This window comes from Sciurus carolinensis, chromosome 2 (genome assembly GCF_902686445.1).
Source record: "Sciurus carolinensis chromosome 2, mSciCar1.2, whole genome shotgun sequence".
Lineage (NCBI taxonomy): Eukaryota > Metazoa > Chordata > Mammalia > Rodentia > Sciuridae > Sciurus > Sciurus carolinensis.
This window is the reverse complement of record NC_062214.1, coordinates 136,395,649-136,411,221: the sequence shown is the minus strand read 5'-3', so window position 1 is coordinate 136,411,221 and position 15,573 is coordinate 136,395,649. Positions and strand designations below refer to the sequence as shown.

The 15,573-nt window shown below is 33.6% G+C and overlaps 1 protein-coding gene across 1 annotated transcript in view; it reads left to right on the top strand.

Annotated features, from left to right (window-relative positions):
- Positions 1-15,573, top strand: part of Baz1a (bromodomain adjacent to zinc finger domain 1A) — a 98,447-nt gene that overhangs the window by 9,014 nt on the left and 73,860 nt on the right. Inside the window, 2 exon segments of the mRNA XM_047541489.1 lie at positions 3,358-3,457; positions 3,459-3,637. Of these exon segments, the coding sequence (XP_047397445.1) occupies positions 3,358-3,457; positions 3,459-3,637 (279 nt within the window).

The following is a 15,573-nucleotide window of genomic DNA, read 5'->3' as shown; positions in this document are numbered from 1 at the left end:
CATTCAGTTTATTAATGCTAATTTGTTAATCATTCAGTTCTATTGGGCTGAAAGAATCATTGAGGCAGTTTTAAATTCAATGTAGCATTTTTCTTTTAGTTTACAATAAGCTACCAAAGATTTGTTTTAATAACTTCCTTTTTCCCTATGCTTTTAAAACCATGCATTCTAGTTCTTATGAGCCTTGTTCAAATTCTTGACTTACTGTGTTTTTCTAGTAGAGCTCTATTTAGTCAAAAGAAGTATTTCCTTTATTTTTAAATGGGACCATTAGAAAATTTAAAATTATATATATGCCTAGAAATCTATTTCTGTTAGCACTGGTTTACAGACTAATAGGTTTAAAGTTAATTTTTAAAATTTTTAAAAATGGCATTAGTATAGTTTAAATTATTAGACATATCATGCTATTTATGTATGAAAGTGGAAATTTACAGATATATTTGTTTCTAAAGGAAAAAGTTTAGGATTTTTTAAGATTTCTAGGTGGGACTGCAGTTTTAGAACATTAAAAAAGACCTTTTTCAAAATCCATTCATTCATTCATTTTCTTCTGCACTACTGAAAACTACCTATTGGGTATGTTTGTTGTTTACCTCTTAGCTAATAAATTATTTATTCTGACTTTCTTGCTTATAAGAACCAGATTATGTCCATCTCTTCTCTTTGGCGTTTTCTTCTTCTCTTCCTCCTTCTCCTCTTCCTCCTCCCTAGGTCTTAACACCACTTCTTCAAAAAATGTTCCTAATCTTTTTTGCCTTTCTCTCCACCTTTTTTTTTCTTCTGGATTCACGTAGGATATCTGTCTCTGTCTTTTAAAGTTAGCCACTTTTTACTTTGCAGTCTTAGTGACATAACAGTACATCCATTATTTTCTATACTAAAATATACTTCAAAAGAATCTTTTTTGCACTGAATTAGAGCATGCAACTTTGGAAAGTGTGTGTTATTTCTGTAGATCTCATTTATGTTTAAAGTATGGTTAGTTTCTCTTACTTTATTTCCATAGATTTCATTTTTTATTTTTTGTTTTATAAACACAAATGACACCATCTTTTTGTTTTGTTTTGTTTTGTTTTTTTGGTACCAGGATTGATCTCAGGGGCCCTTAACCACAGAGCCACATGCCCAGCCCTTTTTTTTTATTTAAAGACAGGGTCTCACTGAGTAGCTTAGGGCCTCCCTAAGTTGCTGAGGCTGTCTTTGAACTTGCGATCCTTCTGCCTCAGCCTCCCAGATATCTGGGATTATAGGCGTATGCTACTGTGCCAGGCTATGAAACCATTTTAGTGGACTTTCCCTAGATCTTTGGAGATCAAGAGTACTATAGGAATAACTTAAAGAGATAAATATTCTGACCAGGAAATATACTTATAGCAATTAAAGTAGTTTTAGAATGTTGAGAGAAGGAAAGTAGGGGATTTCAGGAAGAAGAAAAAATTTAAAAATTATGACTTAATTATATTGGCTATATATAATTGTTGAAAAGTAGACCAGTACTCTATAGAGGAGGAAAAAAATGTACCCATGACTTACCACTTGGACGCAGCCATTATTAACCTTTTTCATATATCTGACTTTTTATACTTTAAAAATATTTCATTGTAAAATGATACATTATAAAAACTTAACATAGAAATACTTAAATCATAAAAATTGTTTTCTTTCCCTTCCAGTCTCCTCCTTTCTTCATAGCGAACCTCAGCTTATAGTACATATATAAACATATACACATTTTTTGTTGTTAAAATTAAGTAGGTAAAATTGTGTAGTCACAGTAGTTAAGCTATGGAACCAACCTAGGTGCCCTTCAGTAGATGAATGGATAAAGAAAATGTGGTACATATACACAATGGAATATTACTCAGCCATAAAGAAAAATGAAATTATGCCTTTTGCCAGTAAATGGATGGAACTGGAGGCTATCGTGCTAAGCGAAATAAGCCCATCCCAAAAAAACCAAAGGGTGAATGTTCTCTCTGATATATAAATGCTGACTCACAAGAGGCAGGGTGGTTGGGGTGGGGGGTAGGAGAAGAGGTTCAGTGGATTGGGATGGGGGAAATGGGGTAAGGGAGGGAGGATGGGAATGGGAAAGACAGTAGAATAAATCAGACATAACTTTCCTATGTTCATATATGAATACACAATACACAACCAGTGTAACTCTACATTGTGTACAACCACAAGAATAGGAACTTATACTCCATGTATGTATGACATGTCAAAATACATTCTACTGTCATGTATAACTAAAAAGAACAAATTTTTAAAAAGAAAGAAAAAAAGATTGTGTATTTTTTTCATATCCATTGTCCCTTAGAAATCTTGTTATTTTTTTAAGTCTCTGTTGCATTTTAAAAGAGACTAGATAGAATTTTTGAAAATAAATGCTCATATTAAAAAGTTCTAACAGTACAGAAAAGCAATAAACAGTATAGTCCCCCAGGCTTATCCCTTCTCCCTAGCCATTGCTTTGATTTTTGTATAACATTCCAAAAATCTATGTTTCTGAGTACCTTCTTTTCCTCTTTCTTTTTATTCCCTTTTAAATTATAACACAAATAAGATCGTCCTATATTTTTTTTAAAAATACAGGAGTGCTCAGCTAGGCATGGTGACAGACACCTGTAATCCCAGTAGCTTGGGAGGCTGAGGCAGGAGGATCTCAAGTTCAAAGCCAGCCTCAGCAACTTAGCAGGACTCTGTCTCTATATAAAAATTTAAAAAAAAACCGGGGATGTGGTTCAGTTGTTAAGTGCCCCTGGATTCAATCCCTGGTACAAACAAACAAAAAAAAGATAGGAGGGTTCAAACTAGAAGTAGAATTGTTTTTATTTATTTTTTCCTATTAACATGTTAAGAACTCTTTTACTTTTTAATAACTGATTTTTCACTAATGAAGTACCATAATTTTATTTAACTTTCCTTTTATTATTAGATGCTTATATTTCTCAGTTTTTCACTATTATGTTAAAGACTTAAAATTTTATGGTTAAGTGCTTGAATTGACTAGTGTTTTGACTATTTTAAAAAACTTGAAGATTAAAAGGAAAAAGAAAGGTTGAATTTATTTTCAGTTTGACTCTAGACTTCAAAACTGTTAGAATTTGGAGTCCAGTTTTGGCTGATGTGCCTGCCTTTAGTTGCAGAATGTAAATGTCTACTTTAAATGCACTTTTTAGGTTTGTCTTAATGTATAAGTTGATCAGATATTAAACCCTTGTTTGAATTCTATGATTCCATGAAAAATTTTGCTTGAAAGGCATGGAAAAAAATTTTAATAAAGGTATCAGCTTTAAATGTAAAACTTGTGAAATGATAGGTAATGGGTTTTTGTTTTTGTTTTTTAATCAGTGACTTTTTTGAACGAACCATTCTGTGCAACAGCCTTGTGTGGAGTTGTGCTGTGACGGGTAGACCTGGACTGACATATCAGGAAGCACTTGAGTCAGAAAAAAAAAGCAAGACAGAATCTTCAGAGTTTTCCAGAACCACTAATTATTCCAGTTTTATACTTGACCAACCTTACCCATCGTTCACGCTTACATGAAATTTGTGATGATATATTTGCATATATCAAGGATCGATATTTTGTTGAAGAAACCGTGGAAGTCATTAGGAACAATGGTGCAAGGTAAAGTACTTTTAATTTTTCCTCTTGATAAGTATATATTCACATTGCTCAAAGGTAAAAAAAACACAGAAGTGTGACCTGAGGTAATCTTCCCTTTTACTGTCCTCTAGCTACTTTGTTAGCCACTGACAGCCTTAGTGTTAACTGTTCCAAAGCTAATATATACATGTGCCACCAAAAACATGTACACACATGTGTCTGTGGATCTATACAAACATACATGTATACATTCTTTCCTCTTTTAATAGAACAGGTAACATGATTCTCTATAACCTTTTTCACTAAAATATCCCAGGGATCAGCCCATTGCTATATAACTACCTTCTTTCTCTTTAATATACTGTATAATAAATTTCATTATGTAGAAATTCAATTAAAAAAAATTTTTTTTTAGATGTTGATAGACCTTTATATTATTCATTTATTTTTATGTGGTGCTAAGAATCAAACCCATTGCCTCACACATGCTAGGCAAGTGCTCTATCACTGCTCTATCAGTGCTCTAACCCCAATCCCTTGATTTTTTTTAAGGGTAAAAAAAATCCTTAGATAATGACATCTACTGTGTCCTCATTATGTTGCCTAGTACTTTATTTTGCGGCGCTGGGGATCAAACCCAGGGCCTTGTGCTTGCAAGGCAAGCGCTCTATCGACTGAGCTATCTCCCCAGCTCTTACCTAGTACTTTAAACATGCTTGTATTCTTGATGGATTTTAGTATTTCATTTAACAAAAGTAGAACTAGGTTTATATACTCTTCTTTAAAAAATTTTTTTCATATAGCTTTATTGAGCAGTAGTTCACATACAGCTCCCACATATAAAGTATAAAATTAGTGTTAGATCTCCTCCCTTTTAACCATGTCCTCAGGAATAAAGTTTATTTTTCATATATGAAAACTGAAAATGATATAATCTGTGGCACTAAATTGAAAATTATCAGTATTGCTGGGAGTGTAGTTGGGTGGTAGAGTGCATGTATGAGACCCTGGATTCAATCCCCAACTCCAGGAAAAAAAAAAGAAAAGAAAAGAAAAGAAAAAGAAGGCTGGAATATTAAACTTTCGCATTCAAAAGTTGTTTTTTTTGTTTTGTTTTTTGTTGTTGTTGTTTTGTACTGGCAATTGAATTCAGGGCCTCACACATGCTAGATAAGTGCTCTAATTCTGAGTGACATCCCACCCAATTATATTCTTTATTGTCTTATTTGGAAAAATCATTATGAGTTTATGTGTATTTTTAAAAATGTCTTAACTAATCTATTTTAGTTGTTAAATGCTATCCTACATTAACCTTTAAAAAGTCAAGCAGTGTTTATATTAAGATCTAAAACTGTTGGGATTTGATTTTGGCAAGTAATCCAGAAAGGTTTTTAAAATTATAGAAGCAGCACTGGGCATGGTGGTGCATACCTGTAATCCCAGCGACTCAGGAGGCTGAGGCAGGAAGTTCATAAGTTCAAGGACAGCCTCAGTTTAGCAAGGCCCTAAGTAACTTAGTGAGTCCCTGTCTCAAAATAAAAAATAAAAAGGACTGGGGATGTAGGTAGCTCAGTGGTAAAGTGCCCCTGGGGTCAATCCCCAATTAAAAAAAAAAAAAATTACTGAAGCCACATCTTAAAAATTGAAGAATTTTTCATGTATCTACCAACTTTTGGGAAAAATTCTGTTAATTTTAGAAACATTAAACAAAAGAAACAAAAAGGGGAGAAGCTAATATATCATCAGTGATTCTACCAAGAAAATACCCTTTATAAGAAAGGATCATATTATAAATATTGTTGGAGTATGTTTAATTGTTTATACTTTGGGTGGTTTACTTAGAAAGTAGATTTTTGTGTTTTGATTTGTATTACTAAAGGTAATAACAGAACCATGTTTGGAACCATAAACATTTTTTTTCTCTTTATGACCACTATACAATTTATGCCAAAAATGTTTTATAATTTACAAATCATTGTGATACAGAGATCTTTAACATTAGGAACATAATGTCCAAAAAACTGTAGTGACTCAAATGTTTTTCCCATAACCTTTTTGTTGTATTTTAAAAATGGACTTAAAAAAGTTGTAACTCTTCTAACAGTTGTAAGCTGAGATGTATTAATAGGGGAAATCTGTGAATAACAATTTTATTGAAATTCATTAAGAAATGCCTCTGCATTTTTAAGAATCTTTTAAATTGTGAAATAGAAATTGGTATTTTGCTGAAAAATATTAAGGCTTAATTTCTTTATGTGTTTGCCAGTCTTAGACTGTGATTCTGCCTCAGATTTCTCCCCACCCTTAAATACAACATAGTATTTGAATTGTTCCTCCCTGACCTATGTAGCTACCTATCTCACTTTTTGGCAAGTTATATAACATTAGTTATCTCTTCTAGATTTCTTTTAAAGAGCATATAAAGTTACAGAGATATGAGATAAGGACCATTTTTATGTTGAATCAGTCGGCATACGTACTCTGTATCTGCTCACCCCAATATTCTATTTCTTTTTTAAAAATATTTTTAGTTGTAGATGGACACAATACCTTTATTTATTTATTTTTATGTGGTGCTGAGGATCGAACCTGGTGGGTGCCTCCTACATGCTAGGCGAGCGCTCTGTCACTTAATTATAACCCAAACCCCTATTTCTCCTTTTTTTAGCATGTTATTTTTTCAGTTTTTCTGATGGTTTTAAAAAAATTTTTATTGGTATATTATAATTATGCATAATGATGGGATTCATCATTACATTTTCATACCTGTACACACATTAATATTCTTATTTTTCATTTACTTTTAAGTATCTTCCTCCCACTCCCCTGCTATTTTTGCCTCATAAGTATAGATTCCGTGCTTCCTCCCCGCTGCCCCTAAGACTTTATACTTTGAAATAAGCAACCAGCTAACATTTTTCTAAAAAATCCTTTGTTATTGCTATGGCAGAGTAGTAAAGAGAACCACTGATTACTTGACTAAGATATGTGAAAAAAAAAAAAAAATTTGATTCTTTACTCTCCCCATCCTAATAACCAACTGCCTTGTCTCCCAGATGCTTTCACATTTGTTTTCTACTTCATCAGAGCCTATGGAAGTAGTAAGAGGACTGGGGCTCTTGTGAAACAAATATTAAACTGGAAATCAGGTCTATTAATTCTTAATACTTATGAGGTGCTTTGTGTATTCATTATATCAGTATGTATGAGGCAAGAATTTACTGTCTCCATTTACAGATGAGGAAACAGAAATCTAAAGAAGTTAAATGATTTTTTAAAAAATCATTCAACATATATTTATCTCTTGCCATTTGTTTGTACTGTTTTCAACACTGGAGCTATAGCAGGAACAAAAAAAAAGTGTGCAACTTCCATTCTGGTCTTAAAAGTATTCAGTGAAAGATTTAAATTCAAACAGGACTGACTTAGAATTCTAATTTCTTTCACTATGTCCTTAGTTTAGGGTTCTAACGTTTATTTATTTTTTATTGGCACTGGGAATTGAAGCCAGGGGTGCTTCACCACTGAGTCACATCCCTTTTAATTTTTTGAGACAGGGTCTCACTGAGTTGCTTAGGGCTTCATTAAATTGCTGAGGCTGACCTTGAACTTGTGATTCTCCTATCAGCCTTCTGAGTCACTGGGATTATAGGCATGTGCTTCCAGACCCGACTCTCTTTTTTTTCCACACCTTTTTATTGGTGCAGTAGAGTTGTACATAATTATGGGATTTGTTTTTTTATATTCATACATGTACACAATTTGACAGTATAATTTGGTCAATATCACTCTCCAGCATTTATTTGTACTCTTTTTTTTTTTTTTTTTGCATTTTTAGGTTTGTGCATTATAGTTGTTCGTACTAATGGGATTTGTTGTTATGTATAGAATCTGGCAGTACATGCACACAGTATACAACCTAATAATATAATTTGGCAAATATCATTCCCCAGCTCTTCCTCCCTACCTCCCCATCTCTCACCCTTTGGGCCCTTTCCTCTACTGATTTCCCTTTGATTTTCATGGATCTGTCCCCACTTTTCTTTTCCCTTTTCCTCTCTCCCTTCTGCATATGAAAGGAAGCATACAACCCTTGACTTTCTGAGTTTGACTTGTTTCACTTAACCTAATGGTCTCTAGTTCATCCATTTTTCTGCAAAATTGATTTCATATTTCTTTATGACTGAGTAAAACCTCATTGTGTATGACTGAATAAAACTCCATTTTCTTTATTCATTCATCTACTGGTGATACCTAGGCTGGTTCCATAGTTTGGCTATTGTGAATTGTGCTGCTATAAATATGGGTATGCATGTATCACTGTAATATGATGATTTTAATTCTTTTTTAAAAAATATTTTTAGTTGTAGATGAACACAATACCTTTATTTATTTTTATGTGTGCTGAGAATCAAACCCAGTGCCTCACACATGCTAGGCAAGCATTCTTATCACTGAGCCACATCACCATCCCCAGTGATTTTAACTCTTTAGGATAAATACTGAGGAGTAATATACCTGGATCATGTGTGTGTGTGTGTGTGTGTGTGTGTGTGTGTGTGTGTGTATACACAGTGGTTCCATGTCTAGTCTTTTGCAGAATCTCCATACTGATTTCCATAGTGGTTATACTAATTTACAATCCCAGCAACAGTATAAAAGTGTTCTTTTTCTCTACATCCTCTCCAGCATCTATCATTATGGGTACTCTTGGTAACTGGCATTCTGACTGGTGTGAGATGAAATCTGTCTTATTTTTGATTTGCATTTCCCTAATTGCTAATGATGTTGAACATTTTTTCATGTATTTATTGGCCGCTTGTGTTTATTCTGAGCAAGTGTCTTTATAATTCATTTGCCCATTTATTAATTGGGTTATTGGTTTTTGGTGTTAAGTTTTTTTAGTTCTTTATACATTTAGACATTAATGCTCTGTCAGAGAGTAACCAGCAAAGATTATCTCCTGTTCTATAGGTTTCCTCTTCACATTCCTAATTGTTTCCTTTGCTGTGTAGAAGCTTTTTAATGATGCTATCCCATTTATTAACTCCTGGCATTATTTCCTGAGCTTTAGGGATCCTGTTGAGAAAGTTGTTGCCTGTGCCTATATACGGGAGTGTTGACCCTACATTTTCTTGTAGGAGTTATATAGTTTTTGGTAAAACTTCTAACATCTCTGTGGCTAAGGAAGCAAGTAATTTAAACTCTGAGCTTTAGTCTTTTTTCATCTATCAAATGAACCCTTGGCTAACAGGGTTGCCTCACAGGATAAGTGACACAATGAATGTTAATATTTTTAAGTTGTATTATATACTATTGCCATTTCATGTAGGTGTCTTGTTAATATTCGAATGTCTTGATTAGGGGCCATAGAGTTAGTTTCTTTCCTTTTTCCCTCCCTGCTTCCCTTTCTCATGTCCTCTCCTTCTATCTTCCCTTCCTTTAAGAATAAGTTAATAATTTCAGTATTTTGGAAAGTTGTTTATTTATTTAAGACAGTCATTGTAACATTTGTATGTTGTCGTCTAGAAAATGACTCAAAAGAAGATTTTAAGGCATCTGGGTTCAATTAACTTCATAATTTTCTTTTTAACAAGCCTGATAATCATTGTTTAATAATGGGTTGGGAGGATGGTGAGCTAGAACACAAAAACATGCATGGTTCATTCATGTTCTCTTTCCTGCCCTGGGATTGAAGTATTAAATCCAGAAAAAGGAGGTAGAAATCATACATAAATAAACATTTTATACTCATTATATTGAATCATCATTTGAGAGAATTAAGAGTTTGAGAGACTCTAAAAATTGACTCAAAATATAATTATGCATTTGATAATTTTTTATATTTAAGTGGGCTTTGGGCAACCTGTTTCCAGACATTTTTATAAGCATCTCTTTATATATATTAGAATTGGTACAACAATATATTCTTTGAAATAGATCTTCAAACAGGACTAATTTTTGGATAAGTAGCTGCTTTTCTGCATCATATCTACTTCTAACCTCATCCACTTCACCAGTTCTACCATTCTTTGTATCTGGAAGGAATCTCCAAATAGCTGTTGAAATGCTGATATTTATCAAGAGTCTATGAAAGTCTACATTTTAAGCCACACTAATGGCTTTGGGATATGTATTGATTCCATTTGGGGTAGAGGTGAATATGTGCAAGAAAAGAAAAGGTACTACAGAGGAATAAGAAAGCTAAAATTTTGTCTACCTGGAGGGTCAGCCCTCCCTTAAGGAACCTATATACAGCTATGGTAAATAATCTCCTATTTTGCTAGTGTATAGACTTCTTAACACAACTGTGGACCTTAATGTAAGTTGAAAATCCAAGATTGAGTAAGAAAGTCACTGCCACAATGCCCATCCATGTGTTTTACTTCTGATTCAACTATAAAAACTACTCAAGAGCCTATTGTCCAAAGTCCTATACTAAAATTGAAAGATTTGTGTTGTAACTGTCAAGTTTTTTTGTGATCCTTTTGAACTTTTTTTCTTTTTTGTCACAGGGAGAACCTTTGTCAATTTGTGCATCCAAGTATTTTAGTGACTATCACATTAAGGCTATAGATAATACATAAGAATGAATGAAAGTCTTTTCCTGTGTAGAATCTCACAATTTAAAGAGGCTAACGATGTTCATGAAGGACCAAAAGAAGATAAAGTGTTGTAAAGGCATAGTTAAAGTATTATGGGAATGGGAAGAATTCATAGCAGATATAAAGCAACAGGTGGCAAAAAAAAGCAACTTCTAAAAGTAGATATAGTGACATAAGTAAGAAGTGGCACCTAATAGCAAATAAGGAGCTGAACTACACATTACCTACACAAGTATACTGGCCTCAATCAGTGTATAACTTGGTAGCACTAGAATACATTGCAGAATTGAAAGTATGTCAACATTTATTGAACTTTTCCTATGTGCTAGGCAGTGTTCTAGATGCTTTCATTTTAATTCTCATTATCATGATAGGTGACTCATAATATTAAAATATGTTATATGTTCCACTTATCAAGAATTAGGCTTATAATTGTTTTAAATAAATCTGGTGAACAAACTGGTGTATGCCTATAATCCCAGCTAATTAGGTGACTGAGGCAGGATGATTGTGAGTTCAAGGCAAGTCCAGGCAACTTAGCAAGATCCTGTTTCCAAGTGTGTGTGTAACCTTTTAAAATCTGCCTTTTTCCTATTAAAAGATTTATGTATATGAGAGAAAAATGAAAGTCCTAGAGTTCATTTCCCCAATGTGCCTTGCAGAGATAATCACTGTCAAAAATGGAATATATAACTTCAAGTTCACTTCTTTTCTTATATGAACTTTAAAAAAATGACAAGCAGCCTTTTCACTTAGTAATGGTGTAAATGTCTTCTCATATCAGAATAGAGCTGTGTACCATTTCTAATTGGGTTAGCTTGAAATGATTTTAGGAACTATTGGTTCCTAAAAACCTTACTTGGAAAATTGCCTTTTTGTGAGGATGAATAAAGTTACTCTTTTTGCTCTGCCCCTGTGAGTTCTCTTGAAAATAATAAACAGCTTTTTTGGGGAGAGCATGGAGTTCTCTCGGTGTTGCCCAGGCTGGTCTTGAACTCAGGAAGCTCATCCTTCCCCCTCAGCCTCTTAAGTAGCTGGGATTACAGACACATGCCACTACTTCTGGCTTGAACTGCGCTTTCTTTCAAATGATGTCTGACAATTAGCTGAGTAATAGAACTTTTGCCGGTGTTCATTAAATCAGTAAAATGGCAGAATTGTATTTGCACTAAAGAGTTTGATAGCTTGTTTTTTTCAAATGTTATACTCATACTATTTGGATTTAAAAGTTAAACCATTTTATCTAGTCAAGAAGCATAAGAGACTATGGTTCGATATTGCTTTTAGAACTACCTTGGAAAATAGAGATTATAAAACTTTTTAATTAGCTGGGCACAGTGGTGCATGCCTGTAATCTCAGTGGCTCGGGAGTTCAAAGCCAGCCTCAGCAAAAGCAAGGTGCTAAGCAACTCAATGAGACCCTGTCTATAAGTAAAATACAAAATAGGGATGGGGATGTGGCTCAGTGGTTGTGTGCCCCTGAGTTCAATCCCTGGTACCCACCCCCCCCAAAAATTAAAAATAAATAAATAAATAAAACTCTTTAATTGTGTAAACTGATAATGTTGGCATCAAATGATCTCAAATCAACTAGAGCTCTTAACTATTCTCCACAATTAATGTATATTCCCTCTGAACCTTCTAGGTTGCATTGGTAGAATGCTTTAAGCAATTTAGACTAATAAAGTAAAATAAAATTAGCATAAAACCTACAATATGGAGAGTAGGTATTTGGTACATAAAATAATTGGAAGTGAGAAAAATGGACTTTTTATCTGTGGAATCTTTTTTATAGTGTTATCCTTAATGCAATTGATGAATCATAATTAAAATATTGATATTGAAGACAAAAAAGATGCTAAATATATTGATAAGATAAACATAAAAGGTATAAGTGAGAAACAAATAGTTATTTTGATTCAAACATATACATGTGTGGTGGGTCTGGATTAGATTAATCAAGAAGTGTTTGGAAAAGGGTTGACTCGAAATTTGAAGGAGAGAAAAACACAGATTAGCAGAAAGGATTACAAGAGTCAGGCTTCTTATTTAGGCTCAAAGGTAGTACATAGAATTTACAATACATATTAGTTAAATTTATTATAGTTCTTTTTAAAGAACTATAACATTTTTTTAGCTTGTACTACTGATGTTTTTTCATATTTCCAGACCAAAGAATGTCCTAAGCAATATCCTGTCTATAGTTCCTGATGGCCCTAATATGTTGATGATACAATTTTTAAATTTTTTTAAAAAAGGGGGCTGTTTGTGATAGTGTTGTTTGTTTGGAATTCTAAGAGTGGAACCTTCTTCTTTTAAGGTATATATCATTGGGTTTGCTCTATGTATCAGAGACCCAGATTTACAAAGTAATTGGGTTCTGGTTTGTCATTGCAAGTTGAACAGTTAAAATTTAAAGCATATATTTATGTAATGTAAGTTGGGAGGTGTTTCCTGGGAAGTACTTTTTATATCCTAAAAGTCAATAAGTAGTCACAAAAATAAATGAAAATAAAACATTTTTTCTGAGCATGATCGATTGAATAGATGGGTACTGAGGATAAAACCCCAGGACACTTTACCATTGAGCTACAATCCCCAGCCCTTTTTATTTTTTAATTTTGCGACAGGGTCTTGCTAAGTTGCAGAGGCTGGCCTTCAACTTGTGATCCTCCTGTCTCAGCCTCCTGAGTTGCTGGGATCACAGGCATGTGCTACTGCATCCAGCTTGAGCATGTTTAATTTAAATGGTATATAAATCCGTGTTATAAATGTTTCTGCATGGAATCAACTGTGTGATACTTCATGAAAATAGTTCAGTGAAGTTTAGACTGATCATACAAACTTATTTTCTTTAGCGTTCAAAAGACTTTCAAATTTCATTGGCCATTAGGAACAATCTGTCTAATGCCCCTCAAGAAAGTCTTTGAATGTAAATGTTGGGGTTGGGGGTGGTTAGTTTTTATGGCAATTTCTTTATTGATCCTTTGTGATAATGTCAAGTGCAGTCAACTGAATATTCACCAGGACTAATGGTCACTAATAGAGGGTAAGAAAGATGATTAAAATGAGGAATAGCAAGTAAAACAGATTCACATCTTTTCCAGAATGAAAGGAAACCCAGTGTTTGTTTGCTTCATTTTATGTCTCAGAATTTATTAGCAGAAGGTTGGGGAAATAGAAGATATGTATTTCTAAAGTTCTTAGTTCAAGATGGCCGGAGAATATTATATCATCTGACAAAAGATTGGAGACTGTATAGCTACTTCAGACCTGAAATCCCTTATGGAATTAAAAGAGAATCTTATTTCTATTTGGTTATTACACATTTTCAGGTCTAAGAAATTGGAGGATCTTCTGAGTAATATCTCTCCCCCATCTTTTTCTGCCTCCAGTAGTTCCATTTGGCTAGTATAAGAAAGGTCACAGCTAACTAGGGTTGCGACTCAGTGGTAGAGCACTGTGTGAGTAATAGCATGCATGAGGCACTGGGTTTATTCCTCAGCACCACATAATAATGAACAAATAAAGGTATTGTGTTCATCTACAACTAAAAAAAAAAGTTAAAAAAAAAAGATCACAGGGTTTTTCCCCCCACATGTTTTTTTATTGGTGCATTGTAATTGTACATAATGGTAGCATTCAGTGTTATGTATTCATTCATGCACAAGATTAGTTTTTAATGAACAGCTTTCTGTTTAGATAAATAATTCTGAGAGGGTTAAACTATAGTTTGTTGGCTTCTCATGCTTTTTTGGAGGCTTGTACTTTTTTACATGTAAGTAAAATTCATTTGACCTATGGTTCTGAGTTACAGTTTTAAAAATGGGGTTAGATTTTTCTTTCTTAGATAAATTCAGAGGCCATCCCAAGATAGAAGTTAAGGGAGAATTAAGAGAAATAGTATCAGCTAAAATAATTCTCAATAAAAAGAAAGAAAGGTAAAAAGTACAAAAAAACAGAAAACAAAAAAACAAAAAAACCCAAAAATCTAAACTATCACTAAGTACTGGGTAAAATTTTTTATTTAAATTAAAAACATGCCACGAATAATTCTGAGCAAGAGTTGGCAAACTTTTTTTTTTTTTTTTTTTTAAGAAAAATAAAGATCCTAATAGTGAATATCAGTCTTTGTGGTTCATATGGTTTTGTCACAACTATTCATTCTGTTATTCTAGTACAAAAATAGCCATAGATGATATACACATGGAACATGGCTGTATTCTACTACAACTTTATTAATGAACAAATTTGAATTTCATGTTTTTATATAGCACGAAATATTCTTTTTTAATTTTGAATCATTTAAAAATATGTACACGTTTTTAGCTAGAAGGTCATTCAAAAACAGGTTGGCAAGTTGGATTTGGCATATGAGCCGTAGTGTATTTACTCCTGGTACAGAGGATAATCTTGAACAAGGGTTGCTGTAGGATAAACCACCAGGGATCCCTGTTTTTACCCTAAATCTCAGAGTATGGAATAAAAGGTGGCATGGTATGGTGGAAAGAGCCTTTGGAGCCAAACTGACTTACTAGTTTTGGTTTTCTTCCTAATTTCTAAACAGTGATTGTAGTAGTTAGCTTTTGCTGCTAACTACCCTCCAAAATTAGTGCCTAAATCAATAAATATTCTCATAATTCTGTGGTTTCTATAATGTTTTTACGCTCTACGCTAACCTGGTTGGGATTACTGTTTATGTCTTATAGTCTATGATAACTTACAAATCTGAGGCTTTAGACTAACATGGCTACTTTCATGTGGCCTCTCATTCTTCAGGAGGCTAGTCCAAACTTGTTCCTAGGGTGGTAGAAATGTTTCCATTGTGCAAGCATAGATCAAGCCTCAGCTTGGTCCATGTTTGTTAGTGTTCCATATGCTGAAGCAAGTCACATGAGTAAATGTGGGAAGGGATCAGAGACGTATGATTCAATTCAACAGTTATAAAAATCTGCCATAGTGATTAATATTCATTAAGAACCTGGTGTAGTGCTTGATACATAAAGCATTCAGTAATTGTTAGATTCCTCCTATACTTAGAGTAAGTGAAGATGCCGTGGTGACTTATTTCCAATTCTCTTACATCAATCATAGTCGTTATTCTTTAGAGTTTCCTATATGTTGTCTTAGGATGTAACAATACCACTAGATTTCTGCCCCTCTCCAGTCTTGTGGATTGAACCCAGGGTCTCTCATGCTACTAATAAACATAGTATACATTACTTTCATCTTTTTTTGGTGGGGGTACCAGGAATTGAACCTAGGGGCACTTAATTCCTGAGACATATCCCCAACCCTTTTGTGTATTTTATTTAGAGACAGGGTCTCACTGAGTTGCTTAGGGCCTTGCCC